Source organism: Manihot esculenta, chromosome 6, assembly GCF_001659605.2.
Source record: "Manihot esculenta cultivar AM560-2 chromosome 6, M.esculenta_v8, whole genome shotgun sequence".
Lineage (NCBI taxonomy): Eukaryota > Viridiplantae > Streptophyta > Magnoliopsida > Malpighiales > Euphorbiaceae > Manihot > Manihot esculenta.
Window position 1 is genome coordinate 18606750 of NC_035166.2, and position 24600 is coordinate 18631349.

General features: G+C 38.8%; 2 protein-coding genes across 5 annotated transcripts; one reads left to right on the plus strand and one right to left on the minus strand.

Moving 5' to 3' along the window:
- The first annotated feature begins 271 nt into the window (after positions 1-271).
- On the plus strand, positions 272-1383 carry LOC110616534 (putative germin-like protein 2-1). Its single transcript, XM_021758927.2, has 2 exons — positions 272-458; positions 609-1383. The coding sequence occupies exons 1-2, from the start codon at positions 344-346 to the stop codon at positions 1142-1144; spliced, it is 651 nt and encodes a 216-aa protein (XP_021614619.1). The 5' UTR covers positions 272-343; the 3' UTR covers positions 1145-1383.
- A 485-nt stretch (positions 1384-1868) lies between these two features.
- On the minus strand, positions 1869-7730 carry LOC110617796 (histidinol dehydrogenase, chloroplastic). Of its 4 annotated transcripts, none has more exons than XM_043957833.1 (15): positions 7611-7730; positions 7360-7474; positions 6795-6900; positions 6671-6723; positions 6407-6479; positions 6200-6301; positions 6018-6119; positions 5827-5898; positions 5607-5669; positions 5480-5521; positions 4861-4920; positions 4524-4634; positions 3768-3938; positions 3387-3477; positions 1869-2467 (listed from the first exon to the last, which is right to left on the minus strand). In XM_043957833.1, the coding sequence occupies exons 3-15, from the start codon at positions 6885-6887 to the stop codon at positions 2187-2189; spliced, it is 1314 nt and encodes a 437-aa protein (XP_043813768.1). In that variant the 5' UTR covers positions 6888-6900; positions 7360-7474; positions 7611-7730; the 3' UTR covers positions 1869-2186. The 4 variants fall into 4 exon arrangements, with proteins under 4 accessions (XP_043813768.1, XP_021616483.1, XP_021616482.1 ...); XM_021760791.2 differs by having other exon boundaries at positions 6795-6916; XM_021760790.2 differs by having other exon boundaries at positions 6795-6916; positions 7360-7494.
- Between the last annotated feature and the right edge of the window lie 16870 nt (positions 7731-24600).

The following is a 24600-nucleotide window of genomic DNA, read 5'->3' on the forward strand; positions in this document are numbered from 1 at the left end:
TTCTTCACTTAATCTGTTTTATCTTAAAATAGACTTATTGCGGGCATATTGATCCAGGTGTAATCGAATAGACAACTAAGTTTTTTTCTGAATTTACTGTTACTAGAATTTTGATTATTAGAAAAAGGCAAAAAAAAAAAAAAAACAAAAAAACAAAAAAACAACCAAGTCCTAAAACGGTTTTGAAGAGCAATTATGATATAGGACGGCATATATGTCTATTTAATTAATAATTACATCCTCTATATATAGAGGCCAGCCTCTGCATGTTTTCTTCAAAGTTTCAAACTTCAATCAAGTCTTCATTAGTCTTGAGAGTTGAGATATAAAAAGGGATTTTGAAATGGCTTCTTGGTTTCTTTTCTTATTAGGGTTATTTCTAGCTCTTGCCTCGTTGGCTCTGGCTTCTGATCCAATGTCCCTTCAAGATTTCTGTGTTGCTGATGCAAATGCTGCAGGTACTTCAAGCTGCCTACTTAATATTTCACCCTTTTTTTTTCTATCTCCTTCACTAGCATATCACAAACCTATGAAAAAGTTTTAGAATATGATGATTTTACGTACAATGGTTTTATTAAATCTCAAGCTGTGTGGCGTTTCCATTGCAGTTCTAGTGAACGGAGTTGCCTGCAAAGATCCCAAGAAGGTTGAAGCCAATGATTTCTTCTTCAGTGGACTTCACTTACCAGGCAACACATCAAATGCAGCAGGATCTAAGGTCACCCCAGTAAGCGTAGCCCAAATACCAGGACTCAACACTCTTGGGATCTCTTTAGCTCGCATAGACTATACACCATGGGGCATCAACCCTCCCCACACGCACCCTCGTGCTTCAGAGATCTTGACTGTAGTTGAAGGAACTCTTGAAGTTGGATTCGTCACATCTAACCCTGAAAATCGTCTCATCAGAAAGATTTTACAGAAAGGTGATGTGTTCGTGTTCCCTGTGAATCTCATTCACTTCCAGAGAAATGTGGGAAATTGTAATGCTGTTGCTGTTGTAGCTCTAAGCAGCCAGAATCCTGGGGTGGTCACCATTGCTAATGCAGTGTTTGGTTCTACACCTGGTATCCCTAGTGATGTTCTTGTGAAGGCATTTCAGTTGGATTCTAAGATTGTTGATTATCTTCAAGCAAAGTTCTAGGGTAGAAAATGGAAATTTGTGAGTGGATCTGTGTTGTTGGGATTTTATGTTCTTCTTGCTTGGTTGAGTATTCATTTGTTGTGTCTTGTTTCATTTGTTTTCTTTATGGAAATATTGAAATATTGTATTTGAATTCAATTATTTAATTAGATATGATGAAATGACTTATTTGAGAAGTTTGAACAGAATTCATGAATTTAGATTTCATAAAATCTAACATAAATAAGGTTTTAAAAAAATTAAATAATAATTGAAATAATTAAAAAAATTAAAAAAATACTAATATCACTGTAATTTAAAAGTTAAATGCATATTTACACTCTGTATTTTTACACTTTTATCAAACATCTTAATTTTAATGGTAAAATAATAAATATTTAAATTATAAAAAATATTATTTTTAAACATAATTTAACTAAATTTATACTTTTAAAATTATATTTAAAAATTTAAATGTCTAAAAATAATATTTTATTAAAATTTAAATATTTAAAAGTAATATTTTTTTAAAAAAATTTAAATTTATTAAATCATGATTAAAATTATAATATTTAATAAATAAAAATGCTAAAATTTTGGCTTAATTTTAAAGTTTTAAACTGAAGCCAAGTTAGAAATCGAATCAAATTTGTTTCGTACATGTACTATTTTTTAGTTGTAAACCAATATAACCGGCTGTTTTGGCTCAAAGCAGGAACTGTGGTAGGGCCTAGGTCTCGTATCCTTGAACAAATGGCTGAATTTATTAAAAATATAATGGAACCACAGCACACACTTGCAAAAGTTGGAAAAAGGCATCGCTTCACTGTTCTAGTAACTGAAATCTGCCTTAGCCCAGAGAAATTGGAATACAAAATACAAAGGGCATGCAACCTTTTCAATTAAAACCTAAGGAAATAGATGACCCTCCAGTAGTTCCATCTATTGACCAAACACAGGGAATAAACATATTACACCCTAAATCAGTGATATAAAAATCACCCAAGTTCTGGTTGAAAGTCCGGTAGCTTTCCTGAATTTACTACAGGCTTATTAGATTACCTCACATTCTGAACTTGCTCCTGGCTTCAATATACTGGAGTCTGAGAGTTACTGCCCTCTTGTGGGCTTCCAGCCCTTCAACTTCAGCCATGGTTGCCACGTACGGACCTAGATTTCTCAGACCTTCCTCTGTCAAAGATTGTACAGTCATGTATTTGAGGAAAGAATCCAAGGATACTCCACCGTACATCCTTGCATACCCATATGTCGGGAGGACATGGTTTGTCCCGCTTGCATAATCTCCAACACTTTCTGGCGTCCATTGGCCCAAGAAAACAGAGCCTGCATTGGCAATCATCACAGCTTAAATTTTATATTTTGTTCATTTATAGTGGCTGATGCTTGGTTGTACTTTAATGCCTTCCATTTAATTTCCCCCATTTCTCTTGGGGTATATATTGCATATATAAAGTGTAAATAGAATTTAAGAAATACGACAATTTAAGTGAGCAGTTTAGTTGGGTATTATGCAGTTCTTTGTGGTTTTCTTGCATCTGTAGTTTTATATGTGAAATTGTGGACTGAACTATTTTTAGTCACACGTCAGAACCCAAAAAGTAAAGCTAGCTGTGAAAGTTCGGTTTTTGAATAATATGGTTTGGTGAATTGAAAATAATATCTCAGAAAAAATTTGCCATCAGAATCCTGTTGTGATAGGGTAACCCACTATTTATTCGTACAAAAAAAATGAATTTCATATTCCCTCAATTCAGTTTTCAGGTCAGTTGGTATTTCAAAATTTCCAGTAATATCAAGCAAAAATGAATTTATGCTAAAAGCCAGAGGGGATAAATGCAACCAAATAATTACTAGCAATTAACATGCTACCAATCTTGTGCAATTCATACCTAGGGATTGTGAAAATGTCTCTTGTGAATCCAAAATGTTCAATAGAAAGTAATGTAAAGCAAAACTGGAAGAAAATTTAGGCCAATTCTAGTACCTATATGATTTGGTAATTAATTGAAAGGACGATGACAGATACAGGTGCCACTTTGTGCACTAAAGGCATCAAGAATAACTACATATCTATGTTAAAACAACCTAAAACTGAACTCAGAACAGAAAAAAGGGCCATCCTGAGGTAGAAACTGATGGCCATATTAGAATTAAACATAGTATCAGAAAAAAATTACAATTAAACATAATAACAGTGATGGGAAGTATAAGAAAGTAACAGAATTCAGTCGTAGGATCGTACCTGCATTCTCAATAAAACTCTCCCATTTTTCTGCATCTTCTACATTAACAATCAGATGCTCAGGTGCATATAAGTTTGAAAAGGAGATGGCCTGCAAAACCCAGCACAGAAGGTTTCACATTTAAATCACAATAAAAACCGAAGCAGTTGAAGCTTTGAAGTTATACATCTTAAGTTTAATTTTAGGGTAATAAATATGAGTTTGTGCAAGACATTTTTTGTTTTTTAATATCAGCATAGCCTGCCAACATCAGCAACCCCAAAAGCACATTAGTATAGCTGTGGACCATTAAATCTACAAAATTTGGATTCTGATAATGCAGATGAAGAACTATAGATGGGTTTGACGCTACGAACACAAGGCAGGAACAGAGGACTAACCTCAACCATATCACGAGCAAATACAGTGAAACTATGGCTCAGTGCTTTCGAAGCATATTCTCCCCTTGGAAGGCTTTGACATTGCTTACTGATTTCTTCTTCAATAGATTTCAGATCCACACCATCCCCCACAACAACAAGAACTACCTGGCTATCAGGTCCATGCTCAGCCTGAAAATTACAAAAATTTTTTTACCATAATATCAGGTAGGATAGAGCCCTTAATAAATCATGAAAGCCATAAGCAGCTTTATGCAGTTTAACTCCTGTACTGCAGAAATGTCTAATCAAATCTGGAAGACTGATCTAAAAGGCGACATTTTCATTTTACAATATCAATTCAACAACAAAAACAGAAGCAACATCAGTGTTTCATGTTGAACAAACTAATGAAACATGCCAGCCACATATTTTAATTGGTGACCGTAAGTTTCTATGTCCTGCGACCCATAAATAACTCAATCAACATGTTACATATACAGCACATACATCATCTTATAAATTAAGTGTCTTTGAGACAGGTAAAAGAACAGCTAAAAACATAATCACTTCTCATTTCTTCTCATGGACATGAATTTGCTTGGTTCTGACAGGCTTTTAGTTACAACCAAGTCTATAACAATTCCTAATTTCACCAAGAGTCACAAATCAGGAATCAAATGCAAAGCAAGATAACAGATTCTCTTGTATGTGGTTCACCAGAAATGAACACTTATTTTGTAATAATAGTAAAAGAAAAAGGTTAAGCTTAAGCACCTGGGAAAGTAAATCTGAAGCTATATGAACAGGACTGGCATATTCATCAGCAATGACTAAAACTTCTGAAGGTCCAGCTGGCATGTCAATTGAGATCATTGCTTCACTGTTCTGTTGAGGAAATTAAAAAGCAAAAAGGAACCAAGTCAAACCAAGGAATAAGAATTTTCCAGCTACATGTGCCTAAGTTAAGCATTTAGGATTTTAAATAGTATGAACAAGCTTCATTTTATATACTTCAGAGGGACCGTTAACTGTCTAAAGGCAGTTTTGGAGTTTTTTCTGTTACATTAGAGCCGATAAAAAATAGTTCTACAAGTGAGAAAAATATCCATACTTGGAGAATCATTTTGGCAGCTGTGACATACTGATTTCCTGGTCCAAAAATCTTCTCAACCTGCAAGTTACAATAAGCAATTAGATTTTCCTTTTATGTATATATTTAAAAGTCCAAAAGTTTCTATTACATTTTTTCCTGATAGTTTGTAATGAAGGTTGAAATTTGCCAAGAAACTCATTGAGTTAATTAAAATTTTTTTATTTGGAGTTAGAAATTTACAATCTCTTATGAATAAATGGCATTAATGAAAAAATTTTGCATTGGCAGCGACTTCCTAGTTCACCAATACTTGTAATGAGCAAAACATTTCTCACATTAATGTATGATGAATACATCATATTTGAGTTATGTTTATTAATATTCGAACTACTTTTTGCAGATTTTTCATAATATTTCAACTGGAATATGAAATTTATGACTTGTACACAAACAAAGCATAAATGAAAAATTAGAGGGCAACATCCACATTTTTTTTCAATCAATTTTAACAAGAAGCAAGATATTGCTAAATAAAGAGAATAAACTACATATCCCACAAAGTAGCAATAAAAGCATTGACATGTTTATAATCAGTTTCAATCATCAGCAGTTGTGAAATGAGTTTGCAAAAGCATACCTTAGGGCATGATTCTGTCCCCCAAGCCATGGCCGATATAGCCTGCAAATTAACAAATGCATGATAACATAAAGTTGATAAATGCACCACTATCACAACTGTCATAAGTTTAAAAGTTTTTTGAAACCTGAGCTCCTCCAGCTTTAAGAATGTGAGTGACACCAGCCTTCTTGGCACAGTACAGTACCTCCTACAGGACATAAATCAAATCTGTGAGTAAATTTGCTTTTCTTTTGTCCCTGTGCCCCCTTCCCTTTTCCCCAAATTGCCAACAACTTTAGGAGAAAATACTGAAACATCGTTAATAAGCAAAATCTTTACCAAACATTTCCACATGGAAAAAGTACCTTGCATATGCTGCCATCCTGACTTGGAGGAGTTGCAAGAACAATTGTTTTACACCCAGCAATTTGCGCAGGCTAGTTGTGGAATAAACAAAAATTTCAATCACATGTCCTCTCCTAGACATTGAACATTAATAATGAAGGCTGTAGACCCTTGAACTAGACATATAATACAACACATCCAATCAACTTACAATTGAAAGCATGAGAGCTGTTGAAGGTAAAACTGCAGTGCCCCCTGGAACATAGAGACCTACAGAAGAAATGCTCCTTGCCACCCGTTTGCATCTAACACCCTGAAATATTTGTTATATATTAAGCTCCAAGTCTGTAGAAAGTATGGTAAAACCAATAACCAAGCACTAGAATGACTTACTTTCATGTTTTCAACACTTTTTTCTGCTCCTTTTTGAGCAAGGTGAAATGCATATATGTTGTCATATGCCACATCAAATGCTTCCCTAACAGCTGCATCAAGCTGCAATGGGAAAAATGACCCAAAGGATCACAACCAATTACCCACCATAACAAACTAGAAGCTCAAGGAATTTCTTGCCATCAAAGGCATGTTTAAGAAAATTACCTCTGGATCAGGAAGCTCAGCTACATTATCAACGAGCTTCTCCAACTTGACTTTGTCAAATCTTTCAGTATAACTAGAAAAGAAGCATATAGACAGTAAAGGCACTGATCTCATAACTAAGACAATTGAGCTGATGAAATAAAAGAATTTTCCCTATATAAAGTCTTTGGGAGACACTGCAAAAAATTAGGCCTAGAGTGGAAAGGGGGAAAAAAGCTTATAACAAAGACAAAAGCAATAACAGCAACAATATGGAGCACCAACTCTTTAACAGCGGCATCACCTCTGCTGCGTACATCATCAACAATGGGGTTCACCTGAAAACATTAAAGTGAAAAATTATGGATTTTTTTTGGCGACAAAGGGGACTTTCCTCAAGAAGGCTCACCAGATTAAAAATTGAAGAGAAATCAATTCGTGGACGAGCTTTCAGGCTCTCAACTTCTGTACGAGTGAGTTCAGATAACTGATAAGACTTCATGGCACACCTTACCCTGTTCAAAGTTAACCCTAATAGAAGAAAAATTAGAAAATTTAAAATAATAACATGACAATAAATTGTAGGACATGTATGTTACAACGTTCCAAACAAGAGAGAGGAAATCCAACAATCAATTTCCATCGCAACAAGAAGCGATACCACATAAAAATCAAAAGCTTTTGCTATGAAACCACCCAAAATACAGTTTTTTACACAGCTATGTTCATACCCATAAGCAACAACGTATCTTCAATATCATTAATAATAATAATAAAAGATTTTTATAAACAGTTCATTCCATGAACTTCTACAGAATCAGAAACAATCTCTGGAATAAAACTACTGAGTTGTAGCTGTATAATTTCTTTCCCAGAAAACAATTCAATTTTCTTTTTCTTTTGCCTCAAAATGCAAATGTAGACACCCCAGGAACTATCTGAGACACTATAAAGAGAAGAGCAACCAAACATACCTCCTCGAAAATGAAGATAAGAAGGTCGAAGAGTGAACAATGGAGCGCCAACCAGTTGAAATTGAATGGGCGAGTACGGCTTAATTAAGAAGTTGCTCCGGTTAAAGCACAGAAGCTGGGAATCCATCACCACACCTTCAATCCGATTAATCAGAAATAATAAACGTAAAAATTGCAACGAAACAAGTTTTAAGCCTAATTAACAAATTCTAAACTCATCACAATCAATAATTGATTTAGAGAAGGACTACCTGATCGGTGAGAAAGGATTGAGCTGCCGCGATAACAGTCAGTAAGCCGGCAGCATTTATATTTCAGTACTTTTTATTACCCTAATATACGGAAGGGGGGAAATCATTCCTATAATGTTCTTCCTCTTTTAAATTATTTATAAATTAATTAGTTTAATTAGTTAAGTAATTAATAATTTTATTATTTAAAATTCGCCAATTGATTTAAAAAGTTAATGTTTGAGTTCATATTTATATTTTAATTTTAATTTTTTAATTTAATAAGTCTAATTTTTATATTTTAATATAATTTTAACTAATTTATAATTTATAATTTATAATTTTATAATTTGACTGGCATATTATTATTATTATTATTATTTTATATATAAAGTAATGACAATGAATAAAAAAGTTCAATATTTATATGTGTTTTAATTTTAGCATTTACTTTTTGAGTGTAATTTTTATTAATTTTTAAAAATTAAAATATGAAAGTGTAGGTAATATTTTATTAAATATTTTATCAATTTATTTAAAATTTAAATGTTTAGATTAAAATGTAAATAATCAATCCAAATTTAGACCATTTTATCATAATATTATTAATGTTAATTTATATTTTTTCTGCCTAATTTTGTGATTCTAATCTTATTTTGTAAAAAATGGGTTTAAAGAGGTAATTTGGAGAAAATACTCTTAGAACTGCCTAAAATTGAATAAAGGAGAACAAGCATGCAAAGTTGCAATCAAGGAGGAGATAAATAAGGAAAATAATTTAAAATTCAAATTTCAAATTTTCAAGAGCATCCAAAATTCAAAATTCAGCTTATTCAAGAGCATTTAAAATTCAAAATTCAGTTTATTCAAAAAGCCAAATATCAAGAAGATACACATTTAAAATTCAAAAAAAGGCTCCACCTCATCAATGCAAACTTGGGCAGCATACTTGGGCAGTAAGGAAGAGCTAGGGCAGCACATAAACACTATAAAAGAGCTCACACCCATCTTCACTCTTGCAAGCCGCTGCACCTCCCTTTGCACTCCAAGGCCATTCGGCCACGTCTTCTCTTCTTCTTTTCTTTCCTTTTTTGGTTTTGTTTCAGCTATGAGTGGTTGAAATCTTTTTTTCTAGTTGAAGATTAGGTGAAACTTTGGTTGTTTTATGGATTGGGAGATCTGAACATATATTGTTTATCTTTTATTTTTCAATATTTATGCAATTTCATGCTTAATTCTATTGTTGCTTTGTGATTTAGATCAATAGAGCCAATTGATTCTTGATTGCAAGGTAATAATTTGTTAGTTTGGATAGTTTTTGTAATACCCGGCTAGACTCCGGTATCAGAATTCCTACCGTCCGGTGGAATCTCGGATGTCGGAAGCCTCTAGTAGGGTAGAAACATGTTTACATAAAATCTTTTAAGGTATTTCATGGTTTTAAGTAAAATGGAAATGAGTTTTTGCATTAAAACAACCTTGGAGGAAAACTCAGGTTCGGCCGCCGAACCTCAAGTTCGGCCGCCGAACATGGCATGCATGCGGAGGCACATTCGGCCCCCGAACGTGGCCTGGCCAGCCACTATAAAAGGGTCCCTTAGCCGAAAACGGGCGAGCTTTTCCCCATTTTCGGCCAAGGTGAGCTTTCCGCCGCCCCTCACCGATCTTTGATGTTTTTCCTCTAGATCTTTCAAGTTTTTCACTTGTTTTAACTTCGTTTTGAAGATTTGAGCTTTTGAGCAAAGTTTTGGAGTTTTGAGGTTCAAAAACTCGAATCTCTTCCAACTCCAAGTTTGGTCGCCTCTACTCTCGATCTTCAAGAGGTAAGAGTCGATCTCTAGCTTATATTATGTTTTAAGTAAGTTTTATGAAGTTCATGAGGGTAGAATGCATGTTTAGGTCATAGTTATGTTTATGGGTTTTTGGTGTGATTTTTGAGCAATGTGAGTTGTTTGTGTGTTGTAGTTGGGGTTTTTGATGGTTTGATGCCCCTAGGAATTTGTATGTTTGCTTGTGTATGTTTGGGAATGTGGTAGAATAGGTTTATGCATGTTTGGATGAGATTGGAGGCACAAATGCATAAGGGAGCTGAGTTTCTGCCATTCTGGGAGAAACCAGGTTCGGCAGCCGAAGGAACTTTCGGCCGCCGAACGTGCTTGTGGAGGCAGCCTTCGGCTGCCAAAGCTTGCCCCCGAAAGGAGACTTTCGTCTCTGTCTGGGACTTTCGGCCGCCGAAGGTGCCGCCGAACATGCATGAGTTTCGCCTTTGTCTGGGAGTTTCGGCCGCCGAAGGTGCCGCCGAACCTGCCTGACTTTCGGCTCTGGAGGGACTTTCGGCCGCCGAACCTGCCGCCGAAAGTACCCTGTCCAGCCCTTCCTTGCATGTTTTTCTATGATTATTCCATGATGTTTTAGGGGATTTTTGGGGAGTAGTTTAGAGTTATGTTCATGTATGTTTGGTCCCTCATTTGAGTCCACCTGTGTAGGTTCGGACCCGAGGAACCGAAGACCCCAGCAGTGAGTCTGTTGCCCCAGTGTCTAGTCAGAGCTATCCAGAGGTGAGTGGAATAACCTATTATGTTTTAAAACAAATAATGTACTTTTTAGCATGCTTCATGCATCATGAATGCCATGTGATGAATTAGGTTGCTTGCATTAGAATTCACGAATATGTTGCATTGCATATGTTAAATGTTGATGTGGATGAATGTTGGATGATCCATAGCCCTCGATCTATGATATGACGATGTGATATGTACGGTATGGAATGTAAGACCAGTGGGACCCATTCTACGTTCGCTGGCACTATGTAAGGGAAAGACCAGGACCCATTCTACGTTCTGGCACAGTTGGACACTATTATGTTATGATATGTAAGGGAAAGACCAGGACCCATTCTACGTTCTGGCACAGTTGGACCATGTAGAGGGCTATTGGTGACAAATTCATCCTTGATGTGATTAGATGTGATGTGATGCATTCCATGATCCATATGATTTAAATGTTTTTTTCTATTATTCTGCTCACTGGGCTCTAGTAGCTCACCCCTCTCCCATTTCCCCAGGATTGCAGGTACAGGGTAGACCAGGAGGTTTACAAGAGTAATGAAGTCTGGTTTATGTAATAGATAGTGTGGACATGATAAATGTATTAATGTTATGTAAAAGTACAGTTTCAGTCATGTAATGATATTGAGGATTAGATATTGTGCTTGACATTGTGTATGAGGTATCCCTTTTATTACATGATAAAAAATGTTTTATAATGTTCATGAAAGCCAACTCATCTCATGTTGTATCGCCCGTTGGGGCACTGATGAGATCCCACAGAGGGATCACGATTATGATTATGACTATGTACATGTATGTTTAGGTTGAGTTGGATGTTTGAAGGAAAAGTTTTAAATTTTTATGCATGTTGCTGATCATGTATGGGATTATACAGGTTTACAGGTTATATGTTAGGCTTGCTACGGGTCCCGGCGGCCTTAAGCCGATCTGGATCCTAGCGCCGGTAGCGGTCCGATTTTCGGGTCGTTACAGAATGGTATCAGAGCCCTAGGTTCATAGGATCGGACCTAGAGTGTCGGGCTCATAGATGTTTTAGAAGGTCAAGCACAATAGGAAGATCATGTCCACTAGGATAGGATGTGGAGTCCTGTCTTGTATGATGATGTGAAATGCCATGATTATATACATGTGCATTGATGCTATGAGATGAATGATGTATATGTGATGAGGGTTCATGTGTGCCCACATGAACCATATGATGCTAATGTTTGTATGATGTGTACTGTTTTTTAGAAAACAGGATGAGAGGAACCCGTCGATCGGCAAGATTGACCGGAGTACCACCTGAGGATGAGGGCACGAGCGCCCGTCCTCCTACATTGCCTAGGGCAATGTCTTGTAGAGCCAACAGAGAAAGAGTGTCAAGGGACCCTAGAAGGTCTTTTGATGCTAGCAGAAGGGGGACAGATAGAGGAGGAAGTTCGGCAGATGTGAGGGAGGTTATGGAAGAGGAGCAGAGGAGGGATGGGAACCTGGATGTGAGCATGGAGGAAGAAGGGACAGGGGAGTCTCAGGGAGGCGTTCAGGCCTCGGGGTATGGTTTTCCACCCCACTATCCACCCTTCCCACAGGGTTCAGGGTATCCGATGGGAGGCACGTCGGATTATTCCAGCTTTAACCCCTACCCTACCTACATGCCTTATCCACCTTTCTATCCACCTTACACACAGTACCCAGCTTATCCACCCTCACCCTTCTATCCTAACCCGGCAAACCCCACCTCGGGGAATGCTGCACCCCCACCTCCACCACCTACAGAACCAACAGCCCCAGTTACTCAACCTCCTAGACCTAGCTCAGCTGGTGGGAGCAAGGTAAAGATGACAGATTACCTCAAGCTGGATGCTCCCAAATACAAGTCAGGGGATGACCCCTTTGAGTACCTGAGAGTGGTGAAGACAATAACTGATGAGCTAGGGGCAAATGACAGCAGGGCCATTCAGATGGCAGGGTTCACTTTAAAGTGCAAGAAGGCACGGGAATGGTTCAAGTGTTATGTGGACCCGAGACTAGACGGTATGACATGAGAGGAATTCGCGAATGAGTTCGCTGAATGGGCTTTTCCAGATAGTTCCAGAGAACTGAAGATGATTGAGTTTGAGCAACTGAGGCAGTCAGAGCACATGGGTGTAGAGGAGTTCACGGATAAATTCTTGGAGCTATTGCCTTTTTCAGGGCAAGCTCTAGATACGGATACGAAGAAAGCCAAGAGATATGTTATGAAGCTGCATTCTAGGTACTCCTCGTTGATTCAGTCAGCTGAGAGAGAAAGTTTCCACACTGTGGAGGATATGGCTCGAAGGATGGAGGCGAGTGCTATAGTTGAGGGGTCAGTGAAGCAGTCAGTGACCCAGTCTTCAGGGGTTAAGACCCCAGGCAGAGGAGGACCAGGTTTCTCTTCTCAGAGCTCAAGTAAGAAGAGGTGGGATAACACCACCAAGAAGCCGAAGAAGAATAAGTTTTGGAACAAGTTGAAATCCGGTCTGGGATTTGGCGGTGGCTCGAGCTCAGGCTCAGATGGTACAGAATGCCAGAGATGTGGAAGACCGCACAGGGGAGTGTGTCGAGCTGGGACTAATACATGTTTCAGATGTGGACAGGAGGGACACATAGCTTGGGAGTGTCCTAGAGCACCTTTTATGGGTCAGCCCCAGCAGACAGCTTTTGGTAGTGTGGCACAGCCAGCAGCTCCAGCCACAACTCAGGGCAGTGGCAAAGGTAGAGGGAGAGGGACAGCCTCTTCTTCTGGTTCCCGAGGTGAAGGTCCATCAGCTCCAGCCAGGATCTTCACCATGACTCAGCAGGAGGCTAACACATCCAACACCGTGGTGTCAGGTAATCTCGTCATTGGGTGTTCTGATGTGTATGCATTAATGGACCCGGGTGCATCTCATTCATTTATTGCTCCGAGAGCCGTCGAGAGGTTGGGTATGATAGTCTCTGGGTTAGAGTGTCCCCTATGGGTCAGTGGACCCAAGTGTGACCCGTCAGTGGCAGTGTCAGTCTGCCAGTACAGTCCAGTTTTTGTTGAGGGAAGATGCCTCTCCGCCGACCTTGTGGTTCTGGATTTGACAGACTTTGACGTCATTCTAGGGATGGATTGGCTATCTACCCATGGTGCTACCTTGGACTGCAGAGACAAGGTAGTCAAGTTCAGAGATCAGGACGGGTCAGAGGTCGTGTTCAGAGGAGACAAGAGGGGCACACCTAGAGGTCTGATATCAGCTCTTCAGGCTCGTAGGTTGCTTAGGAAGGGATGTCAGGGGTACTTAGCTCATGTGAGAGAACTAGTCAGTCAGGTCAGGGAGCCAGCCTCAGTGCCAGTTGTCAGAGAGTTTCAGGATGTCTTTCCTGATGAGCTTCCAGGTTTACCACCTGTTAGGGAGATAGAGTTCGAGATAGAGTTGGTGCCTGGAACTAGACCGATCTCTATCCCTCCCTACAGGATGGCCCCAGCCGAGTTGAAGGAGTTGAAAGAACAGTTGCAAGAGCTGGTAGAGAAGGGCTTCATCCGACAGAGTACCTCACCTTGGGGTGCTCCGGTCTTGTTTGTGAGGAAGAAGGATGGATCCCTTAGACTTTGTATCGACTACAGGCAGTTGAACAAAGTCACTAGCAAGAATAGGTACCCTCTGCCAAGGATCGATGATCTATTCGACCAGCTAGCAGGAGCGGGTTGTTTCTCCAAAATAGATCTAAGATCGGGGTACCATCAGCTAAGGATAAGGGATGAAGATGTGCCGAAGACAGCTTTCAGGACCAGATATGGGCATTTTGAGTTCCTTGTGATGCCGTTCGGGTTAACCAACGCCCCTGCAGCATTCATGGATCTCATGAACAGAGTATTTAGCCAATACCTGGATCACTTTGTTATTGTCTTCATAGATGATATCTTAGTGTATTCTAGGAATGCAGAGGAGCATGCCCATCATCTAAGGTTGGTTCTGCAGACTTTGAGGGAACATGGGTTGTATGCCAAGTTCTCTAAGTGTGAATTCTGGCTGAGGAGCATTTCGTTCTTGGGGTATGTAGTGTCAGAGAATGGTATAGAGGTAGACCCCAAGAAGACAGAAACTGTGGCTAACTGGCCTAGACCCACTTCAGTGACGGAGATCAGGAGTTTCTTGGGTTTGGCAGGTTACTACAGGAGGTTCGTTCAGGACTTCTCAAAGATAGCAGCTCCTCTGACCAGACTAACCAGGAAGAATCAGAAGTTTCTGTGGACCGACCAGTGCGAGGAGAGTTTTGAAGAGTTTAAGAAGAGGTTGACTTCAGCACCAGTTTTAGCTCTGCCATCCAGTGATGAAGACTTTACAGTCTTTTGTGATGCGTCCCGTTTGGGACTGGGTTGTGTACTAATGCAGAATGAGAGGGTGATCGCTTATGCTTGTAGGCAGCTGAAGAAGTATGAGTTGAATTACCCCACACATGACCTGGAGATGGCAGCAGTAATCTTTGCACTCAAGATGTGGAGGCACTACCTCTATGGGGTTAAATGTGAGATCTTCACGGATCATAAGAGCCTACAGTACATCTTGAGTCAAAGAGATTTGAACTTGAGACAGAGAAGATGGGTGGAGCTGCTGAGTGACTATGATTGCAAGATTCAGTATCATCCGGGTAAGGCGAATGTTGTGGCAGACGCCTTAAGCCGGAAATCACTCGGTAGTTTATCCCACATATCGGCAGAGAGGAGGCCAGTAGTGAAGGAGTTTTACAAGCTCGTTGAGGAAGGTCTTCAGTTGGAGTTGTCTGGTACAGGTGCTTTGGTAGCCCAGATGAGAGTGGCACCCGTGTTTCTGGAGTAGGTGGCTCAGAAACAGCATGAGGACCCGGAGTTAGTGAAGATTGCCAGGACTGTTCAGTCAGGCAATGATAGTGAGTTCAGATTCGACAGCAAGGGGATCCTCCGCTATGGGAGCAGACTATGTGTACCAGATGACATTGGGCTAAAAGGAGACATTATGAGAGAGGCTCATAATGCAAGATACAGCATTCACCCCGAAGCCACCAAGATGTATCAAGATCTGAAGAAGGTTTATTGGTGGCCGGCTATGAAGAAAGAAGTGGCACAGTTTGTGTCAGCCTGCGAAGTGTGTCAGAGGGTGAAGCTGGAACATCAGAAGCCGGCTGGAATGCTTAACCCGCTACCTATTCCAGAGTGGAAATGGGAAAATATAGCTATGGACTTCGTAGTGGGGTTACCGGCGGCGTCCAACAGAGTGGACTCCATATGGGTGATTGTGGACAGACTCACCAAATCTGCTCACTTCATTCCTGTCAGGAGTGGCTACTCTGTGGACAAGTTGGCGCAGGTATATGTGGACGAGATCGTCAGGCTACATAGGGTTCCTGTTTCGATAGTGTCAGATAGAGGGCCCCAGTTCACCTCTAGATTTTGGCGGAGTCTGCAGAACGCCATGGGTACTAGGTTGGATTTTAGCACTGCTTTCCACCCACAGACGGACGGACAGTCAGAAAGGACCATCCAGACCATAGAGGATATGCTCAGAATGTGTGTGCTGGACTTTGGCGGTTCTTGGAGGCAGCATCTACCTTTGGTGGAGTTTGCCTACAATAACAGCCATCATGCTAGCATTGGGATGGCTCCATATGAAGCTTTATATGGAAGGAAGTGCAGATCACCTGTTTGCTGGGAAGAGGTTGGAGAAAAGGCCTTGGTAGGGCCTGAGCTTGTAGAGATTACCAGCAGAGTAGTACCCATAATCAGAGAAAGGATCAAGACTGCTGCAAGCAGGCAGAAGAGTTATGCAGACATCCGCAGAAGGCAGTTAGAATTTCAGGAGGGGGATCTGGTATTGCTCAAGGTGTCTCCTATGAAAGGGGTGGTTCGCTTTGGGAAGAAAGGTAAACTAGCCCCACGATACATCGGACCCTTTGAAGTCTTGCAAAAGATTGGAAATGTGTCGTACAAGCTAGATTTACCTGCTTCAATGGGAAGAATCCATTCGGTTTTCCATGTTTCAATGTTGAGGAAGTTTGCGTCAGATCCGAGCAAGGTTCTTAGTGAGCCTGATGTGGAGGTCCAAGAGGACCTCACCTATGTTGAACAGCCAGTACGGATCATAGACACCCAGATCAGAAAGTTAAGAAACAAGGAAATCCCGATGGTGAAAGTCCTGTGGAACCACCACAATTTGGAGGAATGCACTTGGGAGACACGGGAGTCTATGCTCCAGCAGTACCCTCATCTCTTTTAAGGTTAGATCTCCTTGTGTTTATGTGCTTTGTATGTATGTTATGTTTCATGCCATGCTATGTGCTAGTTGAGGAACATTCGGGGACGAATGTTCTTAAGGGGGGGAGAATGTAATACCCGGCTAGACTCCGGTATCGGAATTCCTACCGTCCGGTGGAATCTCGAATGTCGAAAGCCTTTAGTAGGGTAGAAACATGTTTACATAAAATGTTTTAAGGTATTTCATGGTTTTAAGTAAAATGGAAATGAGGTTTTGCATTAAAACAACCTTGGAGGAAAACTCAGGTTCGGCCGCCGAACATGCATGCCTTCGGGAGCGCCTTTAGGCCCCCGAAAGCACAAGTGAGGGAAGGCCAGGTTCGGCAGCCGAACATGGCATGCATGCGGAGGCACATTCGGCCCCCGAACGTGGCCTGGCCAGCCACTATAAAAGGGTCCCTTAGCCGAAAACGGGCGAGCTTTTCCCCATTTTTGGCCAAGGTGAGCTTTCCGCCGCCCCTCACCGATCTTTGATGTTTTTCCTCTAGATCTTTCAAGTTTTTCACTTGTTTTAACTTCGTTTTGAAGATTTGAGCTTTTGAGCAAAGTTTTGGAGCTTTGAGGTTTAAGAACTCGAATCTCTTCCAACTCCAAGTTTGGTCGCCTCTACTCTCGATCTTCAAGAGGTAAGAGTCGATCTCTAGCTTATATTATGTTTTAAGTAAGTTTTATGAAGTTCATGAGGGTAGAATGCATGTTTAGGTCATAGTTATGTTTATGGGTTTTTGGTGTGATTTTTGAGCAATGTGAGTTGTTTGTGTGTTGTAGTTGGGGTTTTTGATGGTTTGATGCCCCTAGGAACTTGTATGTTTGCTTGTGTATGTTTGGGAATGTGGTAGAATAGGTTTATGCATGTTTGGATGAGATTGGAGGCACAAATGCATAAGGGAGCTGAGTTTCTGCCATTCTGGGAGAAACCAGGTTCGGCAGCCGAAGGAACTTTCGGCCGCCGAACGTGCTTGTGGAGGCAGCCTTCGGCTGCCAAAGCTTGCCCCCGAAAGGAGACTTTCGTCTCTGTCTGGGACTTTCGGCCGCCGAAGGTGCCGCCGAACATGCATGAGTTTCGCCTCTGTCTGGGAGTTTCGGCCGCCGAAGGTGCCGCCGAACCTGCCTGACTTTCGGCTCTGGAGGGACTTTCGGCCGTCGAACCTGCCGCCGAAAGTGCCCTGTCCAGCCCTTCCTTGCATGTTTTTCTATGATTATTCCATGATGTTTTAGGGGGTTTTTGGGGAGTAGTTTAGAGTTATGTTCATGTATGTTTGGTCCCTCATTTGAGTCCACCTGTGTAGGTTCGGACCCGAGGAACCGAGGACCCCAGCAGTGAGTCTGTTGCCCCAGTGTCTGGTCAGAGCTATCCAGAGGTGAGTGGAATAACCTATTATGTTTTAAAACAAATAATGTACTTTTTAGCATGCTTCATGCATCATGAATGCCATGTGATGAATTAGGTTGCTTGCATTAGAATTCACGAATATGTTGCATTGCATATGTTAAATGTTGATGTGGATGAATGTTGGATGATCCATAGCCCTCGATCTTTGATATGACGATGTGATATGTACGGTATGGAATGTAAGACCAGTGGGACCCATTCTACGTTCGCTGGCACTATGTAAGGGAAAGACCAGGACCCATTCTACGTTCTGGCACAGTTGGACACTGTTATGTTATGATATGTAAGGGAAAGACCAGGACCCATTCTACGTTCTGGCACAGTTGGACACTGTTATGTTATGATATGTAAGGGAAAGACCAGGACCCATTCTACGTTCTGGCACAGTTGGACCATGTAGAGGGCTATTGGTGACAAATTCATCATTGATGTGATTAGATGTGATGTGATGCATTCCATGATCCATATGATTTAAATGTTTTTTTCTATTATTCTGCTCACTGGGCTCTAGTAGCTCACCTCTCTCCCATTTCCCCAGGATTGCAGGTACAGGGTAGACCAGGAGGTTTACAAGAGTAATGAAGTCTGGTTTATGTAATAGATAGTGTGGACATGATAAATGTATTAATGTTATGTAAAAGTACAGTTTCAGTCATGTAATGATATTGAGGATTAGATATTGTGCTTGACATTGTGTATGAGGTATCCCTTTTATTACATGATAAAAAATGTTTTATAATGTTCATGAAAGCCAACTCATCTCATGTTGTATCGCCCGTTGGGGCACTGATGATATCCCACAGAGGGATCACGATTATGATTATGACTATGTACATGTATGTTCAGGTTGAGTTGGATGTTTGAAGGAAAAGTTTTAAATTTTTATGCATGTTGCTGATCATGTATGGGATTATACAGGTTTACAGGTTATATGTTAGGCTTGCTACGGGTCCCGGCGGCCTTAAGCCGATCTGGATCCTAGCGCCGGTAGCGGTCCGATTTTCGGGTCGTTACAGTTTTAAGTCTGTAATTGCTTGGATTATTTAAACACAAGTAACTCTTAGTGTAAAAACTAAGGAAATTGCATGATCTAGCAATATCACCATGCGTTTGGGTAGCTAGAATTAGGTTTCTCTATTTCTTAATGCAATCGACAGTTGTTAGATGCCAAAGGCCCAAGGACGTTCCTTGGCAACTTGTTGATTAGTGATTAGTTAGAGAACGTTCCCTAATTAATTTATGTGTAAGGAGAGATATGGTGGTGAGAAGCGTCTTCCATCTCCATAACTAATTTATTGAATCAAACAAAGGAACCTAAGTATCAATGATCAATCCCAACAACTGAAGTGGATTCAATTTTTCAACTAGAGCCTTTCTCATATTTGAATTCCTTTACTTTAATTATTCACTTTACTTTATTGCTTTCATTATTAGTGTAATTGAATCAATCTCAAAACCCCCCCCTTTTTATTTTGCTTTTAGTTTATTTATTTTCAGTTTATTTTCTTGGTCTTATTAAGGAAAATAAGTAAGTATCAATTCATTGTGGATTCGATCCTTTTGCCACTATCTGTAGTTGTAAAATTATTGATAACTAAAAAGGTTATTTTTTTCTGGTTTCGATAACCACTCAGTAAAAAATTGGCGTCGTTGCCGGGGAGTTGATTTAACTAATTTATTTTTCTTTCATGACCAGATCTGAACGCAAGGAAACTCTACCTTGCAATCCAAAAATCCATCGCACAATCAACCCGACTTTGGGAGCAAGTCACTGTCGAAGCTGCTGCTGTCCAAGAACAGCAACCTGCTGAAGCTGCTATCCAAGGGACAACACATACTGAATCTGCCATAACAGAACCTAAAGTTGCTGTTCAAACAGAACCAGCAACATACACTACTGAAACAGAACCAGCAACTGAAGAAATAACACAGAACATTGCTGCATTTGTCCAAACAGCCGCTGAGATGGCTGAATTTCATGTGCAACCTGCTGCACCAGTCCAAAGACCTTCTGAACCTGCTATATATGCTGAAATTCAGCCATAAAATCCAGCCATAAGGGCACCAATACCAAGAGAAAGAACACTGAGAGAGTTGGCAGCCGCTTTTGAGCTCAAAACAGGTTTGATACATCTACTACCTAAATTTAGAGGTTTGGAGAATGAAAATCCACATAAGCACTTGAAAGAATTTCACATTGTATGTTCATCCATGAGGCCGCAAGGCATATCTGAAGAGCATGTAAAACTGAGAGCATTCCCATTCTCACTTGATGATTATTCCAAAGGTTGGTTATTTTACTTACCACCTGGATCAATCACTTCTTGGAATGGTATGGTTAGAGCTTTTCTGAACAAATATTTTCCAATTTCTAAAGCCATAGGCATAAGAAGAGAGATTAGTGGTATTAAGCAAAAAGAAACTAAGGATTTGTATAATTATTGGGAAAGATTTAAGAGATTGTGTACAAGCTGTCCTCAACATGACATTTTAGATAAATCACTCATAGAATTCTTCTATGAAGGTTTGCTACCATTCGAAAGGAAATTCATTGATGTAGCATGTGGAGGTTCAATTGGAGATAGAACCCCTCAAGCAATCAGAGAGTTGATTTCAACACTTGCAGCATCATCTAGATAATATGGAGATAAAAAGCAATTGCAAAGAGGAGTCAATAAGGTAAGTACATCTGTTCTCACTTCTCAAATTTCTGAACTAATCTCTGCTGTGAAAAGTCTTGTTATAGGTCAAGCTCAACAAGCTCAACAACTTCAGTGAGTAAGACCATGTGGGATATGTGCACATGTAGGACACCCAACTGATCAATGTCCTACACTTCATGAGGATGACCAATAAGTAGATCCATGTTGGAGGGACCATCCGAACTTTAGCTATCTAGGGCTAACAACCACTAGAACTATCAAAGAAGTCCAGCACCTCCAAGTTCCAATATGCACCTTGAGGAGATGATGAAGACATTAGCAAATTCTGTGCAAAGCCTCCAACAGCAAATGGGTCAAATAGCCACCTCAGTGAGCAAGCTTGAATCCCAAGGTAAGTTACCTTCCCAAACTGAAACTAATTCCAGGCAAAATGTAAGTGCAATCATGTTAAGAAGTGGGAAAGAGTTTCAAGATGTCAAGATTGATTATGGAAGTTCACAAGGGCAAAGACAAGCTACTGAAGAAAAACAGCCGAAAAACTGTTTATCCAAACATACTGGACAAACAGCACCAGTACACTAGCAGAATACAAATCAGCAAGTAAGTTTCAAGATTTCACCTCCCTTTTGAAAAAGGTTTGAAAAATCACAAAAAGAAAAAGAAGAAAGAGAGATCCTTGAGACCTTCAGGAAAGTGGAGATCAACATACCTTTTCTAGATGCTGTGAAAGATGAAGGAAGCCAAAGGGAGCCAAAACTGAAAGCAAAAGTCTGCTACCTTCAGCAGATGGACTGTGACCAAACGCAGTTGAGCAGTGGACCGCCCGTCCCCCTTCTAAAAGATGAAGTCAAATCGCCCACACCAATGGAGCATGCAGAATTCAGTTCAGCCAGAAACCCAACGCAGATAGACCCTTATCTGCCCAATCAGAAGCTTCCCATGTAGCAACTTCCAGAATCTGAAGAGAATGGCTTTTATGAACAAATCTTCCATGTCCAAACTGATGAACCATGGCATGTAGACAAAATAAAGAAGAGTGCAAGACATGATGTTTGGGATGATCCATACCTGAAATCATACTATGAAGGGTTGACAGTGCAAAAAGTGGATTTAGTTCCACTAAATCATCCTCCTCAGTTTGCTTAGTGTTTCGCACCACACAAACCATACCAGGGGAGTACTCAGTTTCCTTCCAATACATTGAGGACAATGCATGAAATAGGTGTGGGGGTGCATATATCTCTGAATTTTTATTTTAAGTCCATTTTAGCTTTGATTTTTTTTAATTTGCACACATTTTTCATTTTTGTTATTTTTGCTTTCAATGCACACACATATAGCCATAGTTTTTTTCTTTTTTCTGTTTTGATATGCTTTACTCAAACACATATGCTATGTTGGATGAACTTTCTTTCCATGACTCCATTAATGTGATGACTCTTTAAATTAATTTGAATCAATTGCAATGAGTTGTATTCATTGTTGGGAATTTCCTTTTGAATTGAATCTTTGAGTTTGCCATGGTGAAAAATATATATTACTCATTAGAGAGAATAAATTGAAAGATGTGTGAATAACTGAACATGGCTTATTTTAGCAATTGGTGTTGATTTGCCCAATTCATTGAGAAAGAAATTCAGCAAAAGCAAGGTCTTCAAAAGCACAAATGATAAACTATTCCAATGGTCAAAAGACTATGAACAAAGCTAGTAGCCACTTGGACAGGTGACCAACTAAGTAACTGGGGGTGGGTATCACAAATATGTACCTTCACGTCAAAAGGTTAGTGACTTTTTCAAGCAAGATTAAAGTGCAAAAAGCTAAATAATGTGCTTCAAGTAAGGGCTAGTCACTCCGAAAGTTAGGAAAAGTCTTAACTGAACAAGAATATGTGCATGTATAATCTCTCTCTTGAGGAAAATAAATACTAGCCATGGAAGGTAAAGGGAGGCAAGGAAAGAAGGTGAGTAACCTTGGTGCATACATTCTTCACTGCAATACTTCAAAGTAGGGATCTAGAGTAAGAGCTTAAGTAGAAATAAAGGATCAAGTAGTAAAGAGAGCTTGTTTGACTAAGTTTATTTGCTTGAGGACAAGCAAAAGGCTAGGTGTGGGGGTATTTGATCAGTCCAAATTTAGACCATTTTATCATAATATTATTAATGTTAATTTACACTTTTCTATCTAATTTTATGATTCTGATTTTATTTTGCAGAAAATGGTGTAAAGAGGTAATTTGGAGAAAATGCTCTTAAAACTACCTCAAATGGAACAAAGGAGAACAAGCATACCAAGTTGCAACTGAAGAGGGGATAAATAAGGAAAGTAATTTAAAATTCAAATTTTAAATCTTCTAGAGCATTCAAAATTCAAAATTCAGCTTATTCAAGAAGCCAAATCTCAAGGAGATACACATTCAAAATTCAAAATTCAAAAGAAGGCTCCACCTCATCAATGCAAACTTGGGCAGCATGTTGGACTTGGGCAGCATACTTGGGCAGCAAGGAAGAGCTAGGGCAGCACATAAACACTATAAAAGATCATCATAAGGAGTCGTCCAAGAGAACTCGCACCCATCTTCACTCTTGCAAGCCGCCGCACCTCCCTTTGCACTCCAAGGCCATTCGGCCACTTCTTCTCTTCTTCTTTTCTTTCTTTTTTTGGTTTTGTTTCAGCCATGAGTGGCTGAAACCTTTTTTTCTAGTTGAAGATTAAGTGAAATTTTGGTTGTTTTATGGATTGGGAGATCTGAACATATATTGTTTATCTTTTATTTTTCAATATTTATGCAATTTCATGCTTAATTTCATTGTTGCTTTGTGGTTTAGCTCAATAGGGCCAATTGATTCTTGATTGCAAGGTAATAATTTGTTAGTTTGGATAGTTTTAAGTCCGTAATTGCTTGGATTATTTAAACACAAGTAACTCTTGGTGTAAAAACTAAGGAAATTACACGATCTAGCAATATCACCATGCGTTTGGGTAGCTAGAATTAGGTCTCTTTATTTCTTAATGCAATCGACAGTTGTTAGATGTCAAAGGCCTAAGGACGTTCCTTGGCAACTTGTTGATTAGTGATTAGTTAGAGGACGTTCCCTAATTAATTTATGCGTAAGGAAAGATATGGTGGTGAGAAGCGTCTTCCATCTCCATAACTAATTTATTGAATCAAACAAAGGAATCTAAGTATCAATGATCAATCCCAACAACTGAAGTGGATCCAATTCTTCAACTAGAGCCTTTCTCATATTTGAATTCTTTTACTTTAATTATTCGCTTTACTTTATTGCTTTCATTATAAGTTTAATTGAATCAATCTCAAAACCCCTCCTTTTTATTTTGCTTTCAGTTTATTTATTTTCAGTTTATTTTCTTGGTCTTGTTAATAAAAATAAGTAAATATCAATTCCCTGTAGATTCGATCATTTTGCCACTATCTACAGTTGTAAAATTGTTGATAACTAAAAAGGTTATTTTTGACCGGTTTCGACAACCGCACCAATAAGTGTTTATACTGGTGTTAGACTGGCATTTTGGGCTAGCTATATTTTTTTATTAATTAATTAATTAAAAATAATTATAATAATACATTTACAATGCCAACTAAATAATTAAATTAACGCAAAAATTTTTAAATTTAAAAATTTAAAAATTAATTAAAATTACAACATTGAACTAATTAAAGTAAAATTAAAAAATTAAAATTAAAATTAAAATATACATAAACATTAACTTTTTGGATCAATTATTCTTTAAATTTTAATTTTTAAAATAGATAATAATTATACTTTTTAAATTAAATTAAATTAATTTAGAAAATCTTAAAAGATATATAAAAATATAATAAAATTAAATTTTTTACATAAGGATATATATTAGATTATAATTTTATTATTTTTAATTAATTTTAGAATTTATTAAAAAAATTTAAAGATCTAAATTAATTTAAATACCACTAAATTAATTTTAAAATAAGAATTATTACAATAATATGTTTAAATATTAAATAAATATTAAAAAGATTAATAAAATAATAAATTCATATTTTTAAACTAGAAATTAAAATAAAAATTTTAATTTAATTAATAAATATTAAAAATATTAATGAAATAAAAAATTAAAATAA

Coding starts and splice junctions, on each gene's coding strand:
- LOC110616534 (XM_021758927.2), top strand. CDS start 344: ATGGCTTCTTGGTTTCTTTTCTTATTAGGGTTATTTCTAGCTCTTGCC. Junction 459..608: donor TGCTGATGCAAATGCTGCAG/GTACTTCAAGCT, acceptor TTTCCATTGCAG/TTCTAGTGAACGGAGTTGCC.
- LOC110617796 (XM_021760790.2), bottom strand. CDS start 7,486: ATGGATTCCCAGCTTCTGTGCTTTAACCGGAGCAACTTCTTAATTAAG. Junction 4,635..4,860: donor CTGCCAAAATGATTCTCCAA/GTATGGATATTT, acceptor TTTCCTCAACAG/AACAGTGAAGCAATGATCTC. Junction 3,939..4,523: donor CTTCAGATTTACTTTCCCAG/GTGCTTAAGCTT, acceptor TGTAATTTTCAG/GCTGAGCATGGACCTGATAG.